The 14,474-nt window shown below is 40.1% G+C and overlaps 2 protein-coding genes across 7 annotated transcripts in view; one reads left to right on the forward strand and one right to left on the reverse strand.

The window, feature by feature from the left end:
• The window catches only part of LOC108112484 (cyclic nucleotide-gated cation channel beta-1), a 60,085-nt gene that overhangs the window by 35,997 nt on the left and 9,614 nt on the right, over positions 1-14,474 (reverse strand). For all 5 annotated transcript variants that reach the window (XM_017222353.1, XM_017222352.1, XM_017222349.1 and 2 more), the window contains exon 2: positions 828-1,118. In XM_017222353.1, coding sequence (XP_017077842.1) covers positions 828-1,047 — 220 coding nt within the window. In that variant the 5' untranslated portion in view covers positions 1,048-1,118. The remainder of the gene's footprint in view (positions 1-827; positions 1,119-14,474) is intronic.
• On the forward strand, positions 8,422-9,697 carry LOC108112490. 2 transcript variants are annotated; one of them, XR_005993973.1, is made up of 3 exons: positions 8,422-8,532; positions 8,595-9,593; positions 9,655-9,672. XR_005993973.1 is itself a non-coding variant. In XM_017222359.1 (2 exons), the coding sequence occupies exons 1-2, from the start codon at positions 8,482-8,484 to the stop codon at positions 8,958-8,960; spliced, it is 417 nt and encodes a 138-aa protein (XP_017077848.1). In that variant the 5' UTR covers positions 8,422-8,481; the 3' UTR covers positions 8,961-9,697. The 2 variants fall into 2 exon arrangements, 1 of the variants encoding a protein (XP_017077848.1); XM_017222359.1 differs by having other exon boundaries at positions 8,595-9,697.

A 14,474-nucleotide genomic window follows, 5' to 3' on the forward strand; every position in this document is an offset into this window, starting at 1 on the left:
ATTTAGCAAGGCCCAAACACTAAATCTACATTTACTTGTAACCGCTTTCGGATCGGCATGAACCAGTTACTTACTAACCAGGCTAACAGAGTCTAAGCAGATCTTTGATTTCAGAAATCAAAATTACCTTCACCAAAACTAACTAACCTTTCACCTTTTCGACAAAATCTCATTTAGTACACAAAGAAGGTGAGGTTTTGAAAATCATAAATGTATTTTTAACCTCTTTAAAGCCATGAAAGTCAAATTCAATATGTCACGTATTGAAAATAAAATAAAAATGCCTTTCGGTAAACTAAAATTCATCTTTTATAAAACTTATGGCACGATAAAACTTAATCTCGTTTTAAGATATTCTTTCTTCTTTGCAAAACTTGAAATAGTTCTGCATTGCAAATCCCAGACTTATCCCTTTGTAGTCTTCTGATAAAGTTAAGAAAAGGAAAAGTGCGTACAAAAATCCTAAGAAATGGAAACTAAATGGTAAATGGCAAATAATTTTCCCTCTCTAAAAGTAAGCACAGAGAAATACAAAAATGTGAGAAACTTCTTCTTCAGCTTAACCATTATTATTTGCCGAGCTAAGCTTAGTAGTTAGCTGCTAACTCTTTGCCCTTAGTGTACATGAGATGAATAGAACACTTCTAACAGCATGCAGGGCAGGTTCATTGGGGGTTATCACAAAGGTCACACTAGTGTTGCAGGTGGTGGTGGTGGTTGGTAATTGGTGGTGGGTCTACATTTTGGTGACTTTACTTAACTGCAGTTCAGGTGCTAGATTCTCTATATTTGAGAGGTCATAGTTGGTAGGGATAGAGAGGACTTACCTGTTGAGTAGCGCGGCAGAGGCGCATCCCCGGTGGCGAGGCAGCCACCATAGGAGAAGTGGTGACTGCTGGATCCAGTGCCCGAGACCACTGCTATTTCGTCCAGCTCATGGCCGGGCGATGTGCCGGCGGATACCAGGCGGGTGGATGAGGTCGCCGAGTTGCCCTGCGAATTCTTGCGTCCACGTAGCGAGAGCACCAGCCTTTTGGCTGTGGACATGCCCCCGATTGTCGTTGCTTGGCCGCCGATCCCTGCTCCCAGCACCCACTGCTATCTATCCACTCTGGCTCCTGCAATGGCAATGGAAGACGGAAAAATGGTAGATGGTAAATGGAAATGGAAATGCGAAACTTTTTCAATATTCCCATAGCGCTTGGGCGCCTCGTCTTGGCTGCCTTCGCTATTTATTTCGTTAATAATTTAGAACAGAGAGCTTCAAAAGATATGATAATTTCTGCACAGCACAGCGCAGCGCAGGGCTTGGAATTTTCATTTTCATTTTCATTTTCATTTTCATGCTTTGCCAGCTCAAGACAGCAAAGCAGGCGGGGAGAGCTTCTTAAATTATGCAAATGCTTGCAATCAAGGCTAAAGAAATGCCACAGAACAACACACAAAAAAGCTGAAAGGAGAGACACAACATCGCACAAAATGATTGCGACATGGAAAATATGAATGGAGATATTAGCATATGAAGGGGAAAGAGTAATGGCACTGCGATTAATGGCTTAAGCATCAGGCTAAAACCCCTTGAAAAGAGCGTTTAGTATCGATTTTAACGCCAATCAAACATGCCACAAAAAATTATGCCGAAAGAATTGAGATGGATAAATTGCAGTGAACGAAAACGAAACATAAATAATTTCTCTTTTTTTTTAAGTTAAAAAAGCGAAAAATAAACAAGAGACTATTTTTTATATTTTATTTAAACGGATTTATATTCATTTGATCTTTTCTATAAAAAACCATAAATTAAACTTGAAAAACAGCAAACATTAAGAATTTTTTATTTACAAGCTGCTGAACCAGATTCTAGGACTTCCAGTGTGAGAAGAGTTGCCATTTTAGTAAGTAATTTTAGCCAAATTTCCTCTAACTAATGAATATCTAACCATTTTAACATCCGACTAAGAGCACTCATTGACAGTTTGGTTATTCCTTGCCAGATTTCAGCCTAAAGCAGCTTAGACCAAGAAAAAATAAACAGGCGAAAGGCAAATGATAGACATGAGCAGAACCCCAAAGCATACACACCGAAAACCAAAAAGAAGACCCTTCCTTTGCGTTTCCTTATCATTTTAATATTTAATAAGCAATGCGCAGAAGGGAAGTGCGAGAAAGCCGAATGAAATGGGGGAAAATGGGGGAAAACTCCACTCAACAGCGACTCTAAATATTCAGTTGAGTGTAAACTTGATAAGTTGTCTCTCTGGCAAATGTACGGCATATGTTGGCTTCGAAGGGGGTCCTTGTGAGCGGAATGGGTAATGCATATTATTCTATGGCGATATTTACATATTATGCCACTTTAAATGCCCGCTCTGGCTTTAAACTCTTTTCGTAAATGCCTTTTGACTGGGCGTATACGTAATACTCCGCAAACCCTCTTTCCGAAAAATGAAGAAAAAAAACTCTGTTACATACACATTCAACTTTCCTCTTTGGCTACGTGACGAATAACAAATTTGTGGGATTTTGCAGCATTTTGATTGAATGTTGTCGTCGCTGCGGGAAAACTCGGAGGAAATTGATGTTGCGGGGGGAGGGGGAAGGGCGAACGAGATCCAAATACAAATATGATTTATGAGCCGCAGCCTGCAAGCCAATCGTATGTCGAGGGGACTAACTGCAGATGTTGCACAAACACAAACGACAAAAATCGGATATGGGGGAGATGCTTAAGAACTTGTGCTTGACTTAATACACATCCGGTTCCAATGATCAAATCCCATGATTATAGAAAGGCTATCAAAATATGGGCACACGTTTAGGATAAGGTAACCAATACTCACTAGCACCAACTTGATGGCTTTAATTTCAATGCAAATTCAATCTTCGTATTGGAAATTTCCATTTCAAAACGACAATCGGTATGAAAATGTATATCATCTATGCTGTATTCCCATGATTATGCAAAGGTGACTAAAATTATTACCCAGAGCCAAACAAAACCTTGAGGAAAATGTGGAGGGGGAAGGGGGGCACCTTCCTGGCACCTATCCAGTGTTCCGTTTTCCTTGGGCAAAGCCCAAAAGGCAATCAAGTGTTGCCAAAACCTACGTAAACATGAAAATTGCCAGGGAAACCCAAACTCAAAACTTTCGAATCCCAAAAAGAGAGAAAATTTTATGACAGGGCGGGCGAAAAAAAAAAAAGAGATGGAAAGCGGAGGAAAAGCTGATAGCTGGGGCAATTGTTTGCATTGTGCAAGTGTCAACAGCATTTGCAATTCCGTTGCAATTTTTAGCATCTTTTCGAGCTTTGGCTGCAAAGTAACCCAAAATGCGGAGTAAAAATTGCATTTCAGCCCCTTTGGCTCCTCTCTCTCTCTTTTCCGTTTGCTGGGAAAATATGGTAATTCCTATAGCTATCGAAGGTGGAAAACAATTTTCACACTATACTCAATTCGCTGAGTCCCATTGGAATTTTAGCCAATATTGTTACAACCGCATCTGCTATGCATATAGACTTTATAAATATAATATGCATGCGGGCAAATCAAATTGAAAATGCATATATCTGGACAAATACGTATCCAGTTTTCGTGTCAAAATGGTTTTTGCCAAGGCTGACAGCATTTAATGGCCATTTGTGCGATTTGCGCAGCATCAGCAAGAACTAACAAGCTTTTGTTTTTAGCTAATTAATGCAATCCCCCCTTTGAAATAATCGCCAAGAACCAGAACCCACTGCCATCCGCCATCCGCTATCCCGTGTCCATTTGTCCGGATCGCATTGCAAAAGACAGACAGCTTCGTGCATAAAAAATGGACCACCATCAATCTTACGGTCGCCCCCAAAAACATTTCCAGGATAAAACGAAGGACGAGGACTGGCGGAAGTGGAAAAAAAAGGCTACTAATTAGAGGCAAGAATCGCGATTCTGGGGCCAACACAAAAAGGAAATTACTCTAGGAAAAACCGTGGCGCATTAAAAGCACAAAGCTGACTGTGAAAGTGATTATACCCTCCACGGCAAGGGCATATTCCATCTGATTAAGCCAAGTGCGCATTTGTCACGCGAATGTGACAGCATCGGGAACGAAAAGGACGATGTGGATGATGCGTCGGAAACGCTGACAAGTTGCCATGGTCAAGTTGATGGAACACGATCTCGCTCCACGCGAACGCTGACCACAATTGACGCCCCTAATTGCACACTTCCATGGGAAAATACAGATTGAGGGAGAACCCATTCATCGAAAGGAAGCTGCATTTTCACTGATGACTAAAGCGCTAATTAAATGACTAAGCCGCTGAGGTGAGAGCAATTTGAACGAATGACATTTTCCTGACTAGTTTATAAGCTTTTCAGTTTGTATTTGTATTATTTTCTGCTTTCAGAAAACTACGAGAACAAGCTAAGACTTTTCTTTACTACCCAAAATTAACGTTCTTATTTTAGCTTACAAAGCTCATCAACTCCAATCCTGCACGCTTATTAATATAAAAACACAGCGGATAAGCAAAATAAACAAAGAACTTCCTGTTTTACATTTACATATAATTCGAGATCAAAATAAGTCAAGCGGCAGCCTGTTGTGTAACACAACAAGCGAGTATCAAAATTGAGGTTAAATAAAGTTGAAAATTGCATTTAATGTTTAAGTAAATAATGCTTGCCAATAATTCCCCATTTGCATTCGACTAAATTGTGCTGCTCTGACCCGTGTGGACTATCGATATCCCGCGACCAGCCCCATCTCAATGCAGCCCCTTTTGTGCAATTATTTCGGCCCCAACTCGTTGCCGCATTTCCATGCAAATTAATGCAGCTGCATTCGATCCCCCACTGCCAGGCGGCGGTTAAAGCGGCGGCGGCGGCCAGCACAAGCGCCGATTTCATTGGGATATTTCACTTTTTTCCCCCCCTTTTATTTTTATTTGCGTGTTATTATTGCGCTTTAATCTTATATCAATTTTAATTTTTACCCCGTTGTTGTGTGCATTTTATTGTTGCAATTATCGACGGAAACCCTCGTTGCCGTTAAATGTATAATTGAGCAATTTAATTCGAAATCTAGCCATGAGTCTAGTTTGGCATAGTTTTGTCATTAGTGGGGCCGCTCAAATATTTAATTACAGCCAAGCTTTTGGTATTTTTAGTAATTCTATTACTACAACATTTTGTTACCCCTTTGCATAACTTTTGGCCTCCCGTTTTAACCCTTTTGGCTTTCGCAGTAAAACGCCGCTAGCAGAAACACGAAGGGCTATAACCATGGAGCCACCTTTCCTTTGTCGATGCACTGGATCTTCCCTTGCATCTGTGTAACCGGGCAAACGTGGCGCACGAACTGCAATTTATAACTGCACATACGTGAGCAGTAAGCCAGGGGCGCCACCCATTCAATCACCCAACACCCAGCGCCACCTCCTGAGTTTAGTGCAGCTGTAGTTTTATCTTGTGGAAAGACCTGGATACTTCTTACTTTGGTACAAAGAAATCTTAAATGTGATTCGAAAATTAAAAGTTTCATTTTAGTAAAATATTTTTAATTCACTTTATTATGAAGTACGGGTTTTAGTATTTAAATTCTACCCACGTTTTGGTCATATTTCGCTGTACCTCAGCTTTGTAGAAGTTGCATCTTTACCATCTCTATCTAGAAACCCCTTGGCATATAAACATTTTGTTAGCTGCGCTTTAGTTCATCCCAACGTAGCTGGCATCGCCTTTGTGCAAGGTGCCCACATCCAGTTGTCTTCCCCTCGCCCCCCTCATATCTTTATCCAACCCTTTGGCCCCAAACCCAACACTGATGGCGCTACAGTTTTTGTGATTCGACAGAGCGCAAATAAACAAAAGGGTCGCGGCGCTTCGTGCGAAAAGCGGAAAAAAGGAAAAACAAAATGAAAATGAAAAACAACTTGGTGTAAAGAAAGGGAACAGAAATGCCGGGCTTGTGTGTGGCTCCACATTCAGTTGCAGCTTCAGCTAAAGCTACAGCTTCAGAGGCAGTTATAGTTTTACACTGAAAGAAAAGGGTTTTGATTTTTATATATATTATTTTGTTAAATGTTATGTTACGCTTATAAAACTAATAAATTGGAAAAGTTACAGAGATTTCAAAATAAATATTTTAAAAAATTATTTTACTTCTAGAATTTCTGTTTACTTTCTCAGTGCAGATGCAGTTGTAGCTTTTGTTGCAGCCGAGTCCTGCAACAAATTTGCTGGCACAGCAGGCGAAAATATGTGCCAGCACAGCATCCACGAAGGAGTATAAAGCACTGTGAATGATGCGGTGGCTTGCCATCGGGAAAGAAGAGATTGTGGAAGGATATTTCACTTTATTGGCAAAGTCGAAGATGGAATGCGCTTATAGTCCGCTACCGGGACAGCAGGAGGGAAAGTGACAGGGACAAGTTATTGCCATGCCGGCATGCAACTTCGGCCGGTAACGTGGTTTATCGCCACCGAAACAGAGAATTTATCCTGGCCCAATGCATTTACGAGTATGACATATACATATGCAACCAAAATTATAGCACTAAGGCAGAGTGGCAGCCACAGTTTTATACACGAAATATGATCTCAATTTATTATGGGCTTTGTGTCATAATTTGCTGTTAAAGCTCAAAAAACTCCTTAATGCGTGCAAAATTTAATAATACTGACTAATCACTTTATAGAATGAAGTTTATTTTAAGGAGATAAACTAAGAAATCGCTGTCTTTATCTACACAAAATAATTCATTTTCAAAGTTGAAACTCTTGGTGCTATTTCATTGACCATAGTTACAGCATCGAGGAGTACCACCCAGACACATTCATCAGCTACCTTAGTGCACCTCAGCAATCGTCAATCTTTCGGGCGTCCTTCGCTTCAGTCTTCAGCCCTTGAGTGACTGACAGGCCCTCATACCAACCTGTAGGCCCCTTGTGCTTGGCTTTAATTAAGCGTCACATTTGCCCAGAAATTGCATCTCCAGCAGGTACACACAATTCGCTGTGAAAATATTTGCATTCCATGTTTCCACTCACAGTCTAAACGTTCGCGATGCTCGAAAAGCTTGAGGTTCGGTTTTGAGGTTGAGTTTAAGGTGGTTTTTGAGATGTCATAAGCAGAGATCGCTTCTTGGACCCTCGCAAATTGCCGTGCTTAATGGGATGCAAAATTAACAGTTAAGGCATTTAGCGTTGCCAGGAAAATGACAGTAGGTGTGGCTTCGCTGTCATCATCGTTGACTGCCCCTGGTTAGCCAAAAAGCCACAAGACGGACAGACAGGCATCCAGATTTCTGGTCAAACCCAAGGTTTCTTCTCGCTTTACCACAAATAATGCGTATTTAGCAGTTTAGGGTTTAGCTTTAAACCTTTTAAGCAGTTAAATAATAGAATATTTTCATTCGGATAGACTTTAAATACTGTATAATTATTTTTTTTTGTACTAACATGTGTTTCAACCTGATGCTGTGGCCTAATAAAATTGCTTGTCAACAAGCTAAACGAAAAGGATGTGCAATAAAACGATTTCCACATAAATCTTCCTCGGAATTGGCCTTAAAAATTCAATTAAGTTGTGTTGCAAGCGACTTCCATACATCTATCTCTATATGTGAAACAGCAGGCCCGTTGAACGCTCTCTCTCTCGCTCGCATATTGTGTTTATGGCCGTGTCAGCTTCCTGTCCCTATCCCTGTCTCTTTCTGTATGTCAAAACATGCGTGTCAAAACAATTGTCATTCATTTTGCTTGGATTCTAGCTAGCAACTCAGTTCTCTCCTCTATTTTGCCCCCTTGCAATTATGGCCCTGTGACATGTGTTAACAATCAGTCGACTCCATCTCGCCTGGAAACATCCACCCTGTTTCGCTCAACATTTCCGCCAGATATTTTTGCCCATTTCCTGCAGCCCTTCAGCTTGAAATCAATATGGGTAGAATGCGAGAGAGGTTAGTTCTGCCATCAACGCCTTGATTACGGCTGTCATATTATTTTCACACTTGAAATGTTCCTCCACTCGGCTCGCATATCATCGCCATGCGAATCGATCTGGCATCGGCTCGTGGTCATTATCAGCGTTGGCTATTATATAGCACTCGACTGTCACTTTACATGCTGCGAATCCTTGCGCGTTTCCTCTCTCTCTCTTATGTCGGGACATCCTTTCAGCTGTCAGTGCTTGGACATTCCCTTAGCCACTTGGCGATGCGTCAAGGACTTTTTAGTTTAAGTGCGTTTCTTACATAGAAATATATATATATAGTTTCCTGATTCTGATAAAGCTAAATTCTATCAAACAAAGAATATTTAATAGATCTTTTATTAAGACGCTATATAGATTCGTAAGTAACCTTTTTATGGTTTCTTTTAACTACTTAATAACCAAGATTATTGAGTTTTCAGATGGCCTTGCTATAGAAATCTATCTCAGACCCTTCACACATCTCTCTCAACTCTGTACACTACACAACCCAAAGTCCAGAATGAAGTTAACCTATTATTGGAATTTATGTTTAATTTTTTGCGGTGTCTTGGTAAGTAAATTGAGGTATATGAAAAGTGATATTAACAAAAGAATATCCAACACAAACCTTAGATGACGATGGAAGTAGCAGCCATACCTTTGCAAATAGCGGTTAGATCTATGGATTCGGTTAAGCCAGTGGAGAGAGCATCCCCGATCATGCTACCTTCACATATTAGGCGCAGGCGCCAAGAAAGTTTAGAGGACTACCAGGTTTTGCATTGTGTTTGTGACTTGGATATGATGGGCCATAACGGCTATGTGGCTTATTTACGCAGTCCTTGCGTTGAAGCTTACAACAATCGGTACAGCTCTCAAGACGGCTACCAGATGTACAGGACCCTCCAGACAGAAGCCTTTTTCTTTGGCCAGTACTATGAGCGCCTCAAGCGTTACGAAATCGACCCTCATGTCTACGATTATGAGGTGTTAAATTAATATTAATAGTGCGAACATCTGTAAAGATCTTAGTTGAAGAAGGAATATGGTTGTTAGTAACCAATGCAGAATAGATAATTCTACTTATTTTCATATAAACTAGCAGATGACATTTCTAGGAAGTGTACCTTTGGCCAATCAGAATGCAAATATTAACAATATCATCATTTCTTCTAAAAATATGAACCCAACAGATTTAGCTGAATCAAAGAAGCCCTCAACATAGCGAAAAATATCACCACGTCTTACAATCATTAGACACATGATTCCCTGGCCTAAAGTGCTAAGAACCTGTAGTTATCTTAGCCATATTATCCTACCAATGAGAAAACATCTCCAGTCTACATTATCTGAAGGATACTCAAGACCCCTTGCTGGAAATGCTCAAAATGACAGTGTAAAGGTAACCACTGCCCTTTTGGCCCTGAAGGAACTGAACTGAAGGAATGTGAAAACACCTTGGAATGCCCAACCGTATCATCTGGGTTTGGAACAACAAATTCCCGCATGAGGGATTCTACAGAGAATTAAAACATATCAGCAGGAGGGTTTCTTTCTTGGACAGTACTACGAGCTTTGAAATGGAACCCAGAAGTTTTGAATTAAATCTACATAAATTTCCAAGTATTCTTCGTAAGAAAACTGTTTTAAATTCTATTAAAACCTATCAAAATAATGATATCTGTTTACCTAGCTTTTGCTATGCTTATCATTTACAAACTTTCCCATTAAAAAGTTGATTTTCTAAACATTTTCTGGGCATTTTGACTGGCATCGCTTCAATGGAAGCGGAAATTTGATATTTTTAAAAGCATTCTCACTGTTTGTCCTGCGAAAATAAGTAGAAGTGTGCGTAGCAACTGCTGTTCAATTTCCCACGGCAGGAGCCAAGACGCCTCTTCTGAAAATGAAATGAGCCCCAACGAGAGCAAAGGTTTGAGAGAAAATTTTGTCATTATGACCACATTTATCGTTTCTAGGTTTTAATTGCGACCTAAAACATTTTCTTGATAAAGCATAATCAATCACTTTGATTCATTTGGGTGAAAGCAAATAAGGTGCAACGCCTTAAGTGAATTGGATGGCGTGCGTTTGCTTGGTATTCGATTTTTATCTGCCAAATTCCTGGCTCGGATAACATTTGTGTGTAATTTGTAATTTTGCGGATCATCAATCAGCTGTCGTCAGCTGTCGAGCTGCGATTTGGTTCTGTGGATAAGCAAAATTAGAAGAAAATCTGGGTTCAGCTCTTGTTTCGCTTTAATTTATCGATGACTTGACAAAACAAAAGGTTTCCTTTTTAATTACAGACTCTGCAGGAGCTCTTCATGGTCTTTCCCTATAATTAATTCCTTGTTTATTTTATTTTTATTTATTTTAGAGGGAAAACTACTTTTCATATATTTTACTTTCTTTTGGTGTGGCAAGCTCGTGCTTATCCGCTTTACTTCTTTAATTTTGCGATTGAATTCAATTTCAAGTTGGCCATCCAAGCTGAAGTCGAATTCCCCCTCTGGGTTAGAAGACAATCAACAGAGTTTCTTTTTCCTGAATTATTAATTAAAAACCAAGAGCCGGCCACACAGAAAAACAAAACTCCAAGATTATGAAAATTGCCTGTGCCTGTGGAAAATATGATGAATTCCTTGTGCAAATATTTTGTATCATTAAAATTTAAAAGAATTTCTTTTCCCTAGCTCACGTCAAGAGTTTTCTATGCCGAGAAAGCTTTTCTTCGCCGCTTCTGCTTTGTGGGCAGAACAACATTTTGCCTCGCCTTGCTTTCTGCCGTGGAGCTTTATTTATTTATTTCCGGAAACGTGCCCTTGAGATTAAAGTATTTCCCCATTTTCCCTGCCCAATACCCCATGCCCCATACCCCATACCTCCCCACTGCCACCCATTTCTGTTCCCAAAAAGTGTTCGACCATCTGTACGTAACTATGTATATACTGTATAAGTATATGCAAACAGAGATACATATCTCTATCTGTGCGTTGTTCATTTGTTCATTAGGTTCCTTTGCGTCGTCCTTCTCAGCTCCTTCTGCACATTTCTCGCGCGTGTCTGGGTGTTTGGTCAAAGTTCTTCAAAGTTCCCACACCCAGGCTGCCACACCGCCTGGTCACGCCCCTTAAAAGTGTCCTAGTCGACGGAGGTTTGCTTTTCTTAGCTCTCTACACTCAGGAAAACAATTTAAGTGGAACAGAAGTTATGGATGGAATTAAGACTTCCTCTTAATAGTTTCCTTTAATAAGTAATTCGTTTTTTATTGTTTCAAAATAAAAGTTTAATATTATTTTCGCAATATTTTCTTATTTTGACATTTCTTTAAGTGCATTCTTTTGACCATATCCGCGCCTCTAATGAAAACACAATAAAAATTTTGCGCTTTTCTGCTTTCCCAAGTGGCTGTGAAATTTTTGATGAGTTTGTCAGCTTGTGGGAATTGTGCCAATCGCTGTCGCTTCTGCTGTCGCCGGGCAAATACTTATTAAGTGAACTGTGCGCTCTTCACAATTTAGTTCAATGTAATTAAGCCCCCTGCTCCTTGGGAGCGAAGGTCAAAGGCCGTCGTCTCTCTCTCTCCCTAAAAAACTGTCTATGGGCGAGATAATTATTCGATGACTGCACACAACACACTTTAGTCGATGACAATTTTCTAGTAATTCAATTAGTCTCAAGTAAATTCCTTTTGCCTATCTGTGGCACAAAGTCAATAAACGACTTCATCTTAGTCGGAAGTTTTCTCTGGGCGACAAAGTTTTCAACTTTCTTTTCTGTTGATGGCCAATTAGTTGGCTCAAATTGCAAGAAGTCCCCTAAAGTATTTATGGCAGAATATGAATTTCAAACGATAGCTGACTTTACAATCAATCAGCAGGACTTTTCATTGCGACTACCTATGTATGTGTGTGTTTTCATCAGAAATTCAGTTTTCAGTTTTCCGACAAACGCCCCTATTCCTGAATCCTTATTTTTTCCTCCGCTTTTGAAACTGACACGCTGCTCTGAAGCGCAAATCTCATTTCCCTTGTGGCGGCAGAAGTGAACTGAAAAAATGTATCATCCCGCCGCCCTTTCCCCGCCCATTTTTTTTTTTTTTTTTTTTTTTTTGGGTAACCCAATTTGATGACCAGTGCTCCGCTTCTTTGGCTCTCTGCTTACGTCACAGCTTCGCACCTCGCACAACTGGCTTTCTGTGTCACACACACTTGCAGAGGGACGCTCACACACACAAACGCACACAGCTGGGGTCAAAAGATTAGTGGTAGTGGCTGTGGCTTATAAGCATGAACTTCTTATGCAAATCCTTGATATTTACCAAATCTTTCTTAAAGGATTTGCAAAAACAGGAATGTATTAAAAAATGAACCATAGCAAGGGAAGATTATTAAAGAAAACATTGAAATATTTTATAATATTTCTATTGTTTTTATTATTTTCTCAGAAATTTAAAGTAGTAAGCAGCACATATATGTATTCTAAAGAAAATTTGTATACCTTTTGATTGTCCTTCAAAGGAATGATCTTTGCAAATATGCAGTAAAATCTGTGAAATCCTGAGCAATGTATTTTTACAGAGCCCCCCTATTTACTTGGCCCCAGCTGTGCTCACGCACACACAAAACCGCTCTACATTATGGCCAAAAAGTGGACGAAACAAAACATCGGAATGAGAGGCATAAAAAATGGTAACAAAATTACATACATCAAAGGTGTTTTTTGTTCTTCTTTTTGAATATGTGTACGACTGAGTGTGTGTGAGTGTGGGCGAGAAAGTGGTTGGAGCAGTAGGCCCAAAAGGCTGGGGGGGGCCATGTTGTTTAAGGGTTGCTACTGGCCATGATGCTGGTGGTGGCCCATTTGTGATGTTGTTCTTCCTGTTGCTGCTGCTGCTGACCAATGGTCCATGTAATTTTTTGGCAAGCATCTCCTCGCATATCAGCGCACTTGTGAACCTTTTTTGGAGATGGGTCATGAAATATGCGTCCCTTGCCCTGCGATTGCTTTTCCATGTTACCTTTCACTCACCCCCCCGCCCTGCTCGTATCTCATTCACATTTATGATGAGTGTGCGGGCCCCTCCGTTCTCCGCTTCTTCTGCCCAAATAAACTTGGCAAATATGCGGCCTTAGTTTAAAGCCAGAGCACGCGCCGATTGACATCATTAAGCCCAGGCCATCCCAAACAGCAAGCTAGTGGCGGCACTAAATCATGATTCCGGCCATCCAAAAAAAGTGTATGACAAAAAGTGAATGCACAACTAAATGAATGGCACACATGGGAAAACAAAGGCATGCTGGGAAATTGTAAAGAGTTTTGATTTATGCAAACAGTTCACAGAGATAACAAAAATGAGTTGTGCTGAAAATTACCCTGTTTAAAGGGGGAAATCCGGCCCAGCGCTCTCTGAAATGTAAATGAGAATTAATCTCACTTTATATCCGTTCGTATATGTAGAAAAGAATGTCCAAGTACGCTTTAAATTTCATTCGTAACTAAAGTACGTCGCTAGTACTCTTAGATAGCTTTGATAGATTATAAGTTTATTACCTAAAAAGCTATGTTTATCTTGTTATATGATGACAAGCTCAAAGTAAAGATACAAATCTACCATAAGCCTAATCCAATTAATAAAATTCATAAAGCACACACCTAACACAGCTTTAAAGGGAACATATCGATTCTTCAGAAGACGGAACTCAATCAAGTTGTAAAGTGAGTATCCATATTTATGCACCTCCAGATGCTCTCAGATTTTTTGGGAATGGATCTATAAACAAGCCGAACCACTGGGGCCGTAAAGTTGATAAAACCAAACCCCAAAATACGTTCCCCAGCCAGATGCTCCCCACAAATTTAGTATGTGTGTGTGTGTGTATTTATGCGGCTCTTTCTTCTCGCCTTGTTTGCACTTGGTTATTGATAGTGCTTCAATCTGAGGAAATAATAAATAAATGAGCCTAACGTCACGGCTCATGTCGTTGGCCCACGTAAGGCCCCACCTTTCCACCCGCCCCCAATCTCCTCAAACACGCAAACACATGCACACAGACATACACAATCCCCCCCCCAAACAGACTCATTCACTCACGACATTTCCTCTTCTGGTGCTGCTCCTGTTTTCCATTTTCATTCTCTAGGCTCGTTCCCCCGTCAGTTTCTCAATTTCCCTCGGAGCTGCCAACATTTTTCACATCTCTGCTGTCTTTACACAGAGAGAAATTAACCTTATGTGTTAAAACCAAAAACAAAACGTAGTCTCAAGTATTTAAATATTTATTTTAAAGATCTTTTGGCTTACATCAAACCTATTAAGTATATATTTTAAGATTTAGTTAATTCAAAAGCATTTAACAAACTTCAAACTTGTTTTTTAAGTTTCGATTTTTATAGATCTTAAGATGATTTGGAATTTCCATAAAAAGATCAACTTTTTCCGTGTAGGCTTGTTTGCTTACTCACTCTTCTGCGTACGTGTATGTGACGTGTACGCAACGTGTGCCATAT

The sequence above is a fragment of the Drosophila eugracilis genome, unplaced genomic scaffold, assembly GCF_018153835.1.
Source record: "Drosophila eugracilis isolate 14026-0451.02 unplaced genomic scaffold, ASM1815383v1 contig_90, whole genome shotgun sequence".
Lineage (NCBI taxonomy): Eukaryota > Metazoa > Arthropoda > Insecta > Diptera > Drosophilidae > Drosophila > Drosophila eugracilis.

Bases quoted from the DNA above. Each gene is read 5' to 3' on its own strand.
- LOC108112490 (XM_017222359.1), top strand. From the start codon at position 8,482: ATGAAGTTAACCTATTATTGGAATTTATGTTTAATTTTTTGCGGTGTC. The intron at 8,533-8,594 runs GTAAGTAAATTG...CACAAACCTTAG, and splicing joins TAATTTTTTGCGGTGTCTTG to ATGACGATGGAAGTAGCAGC.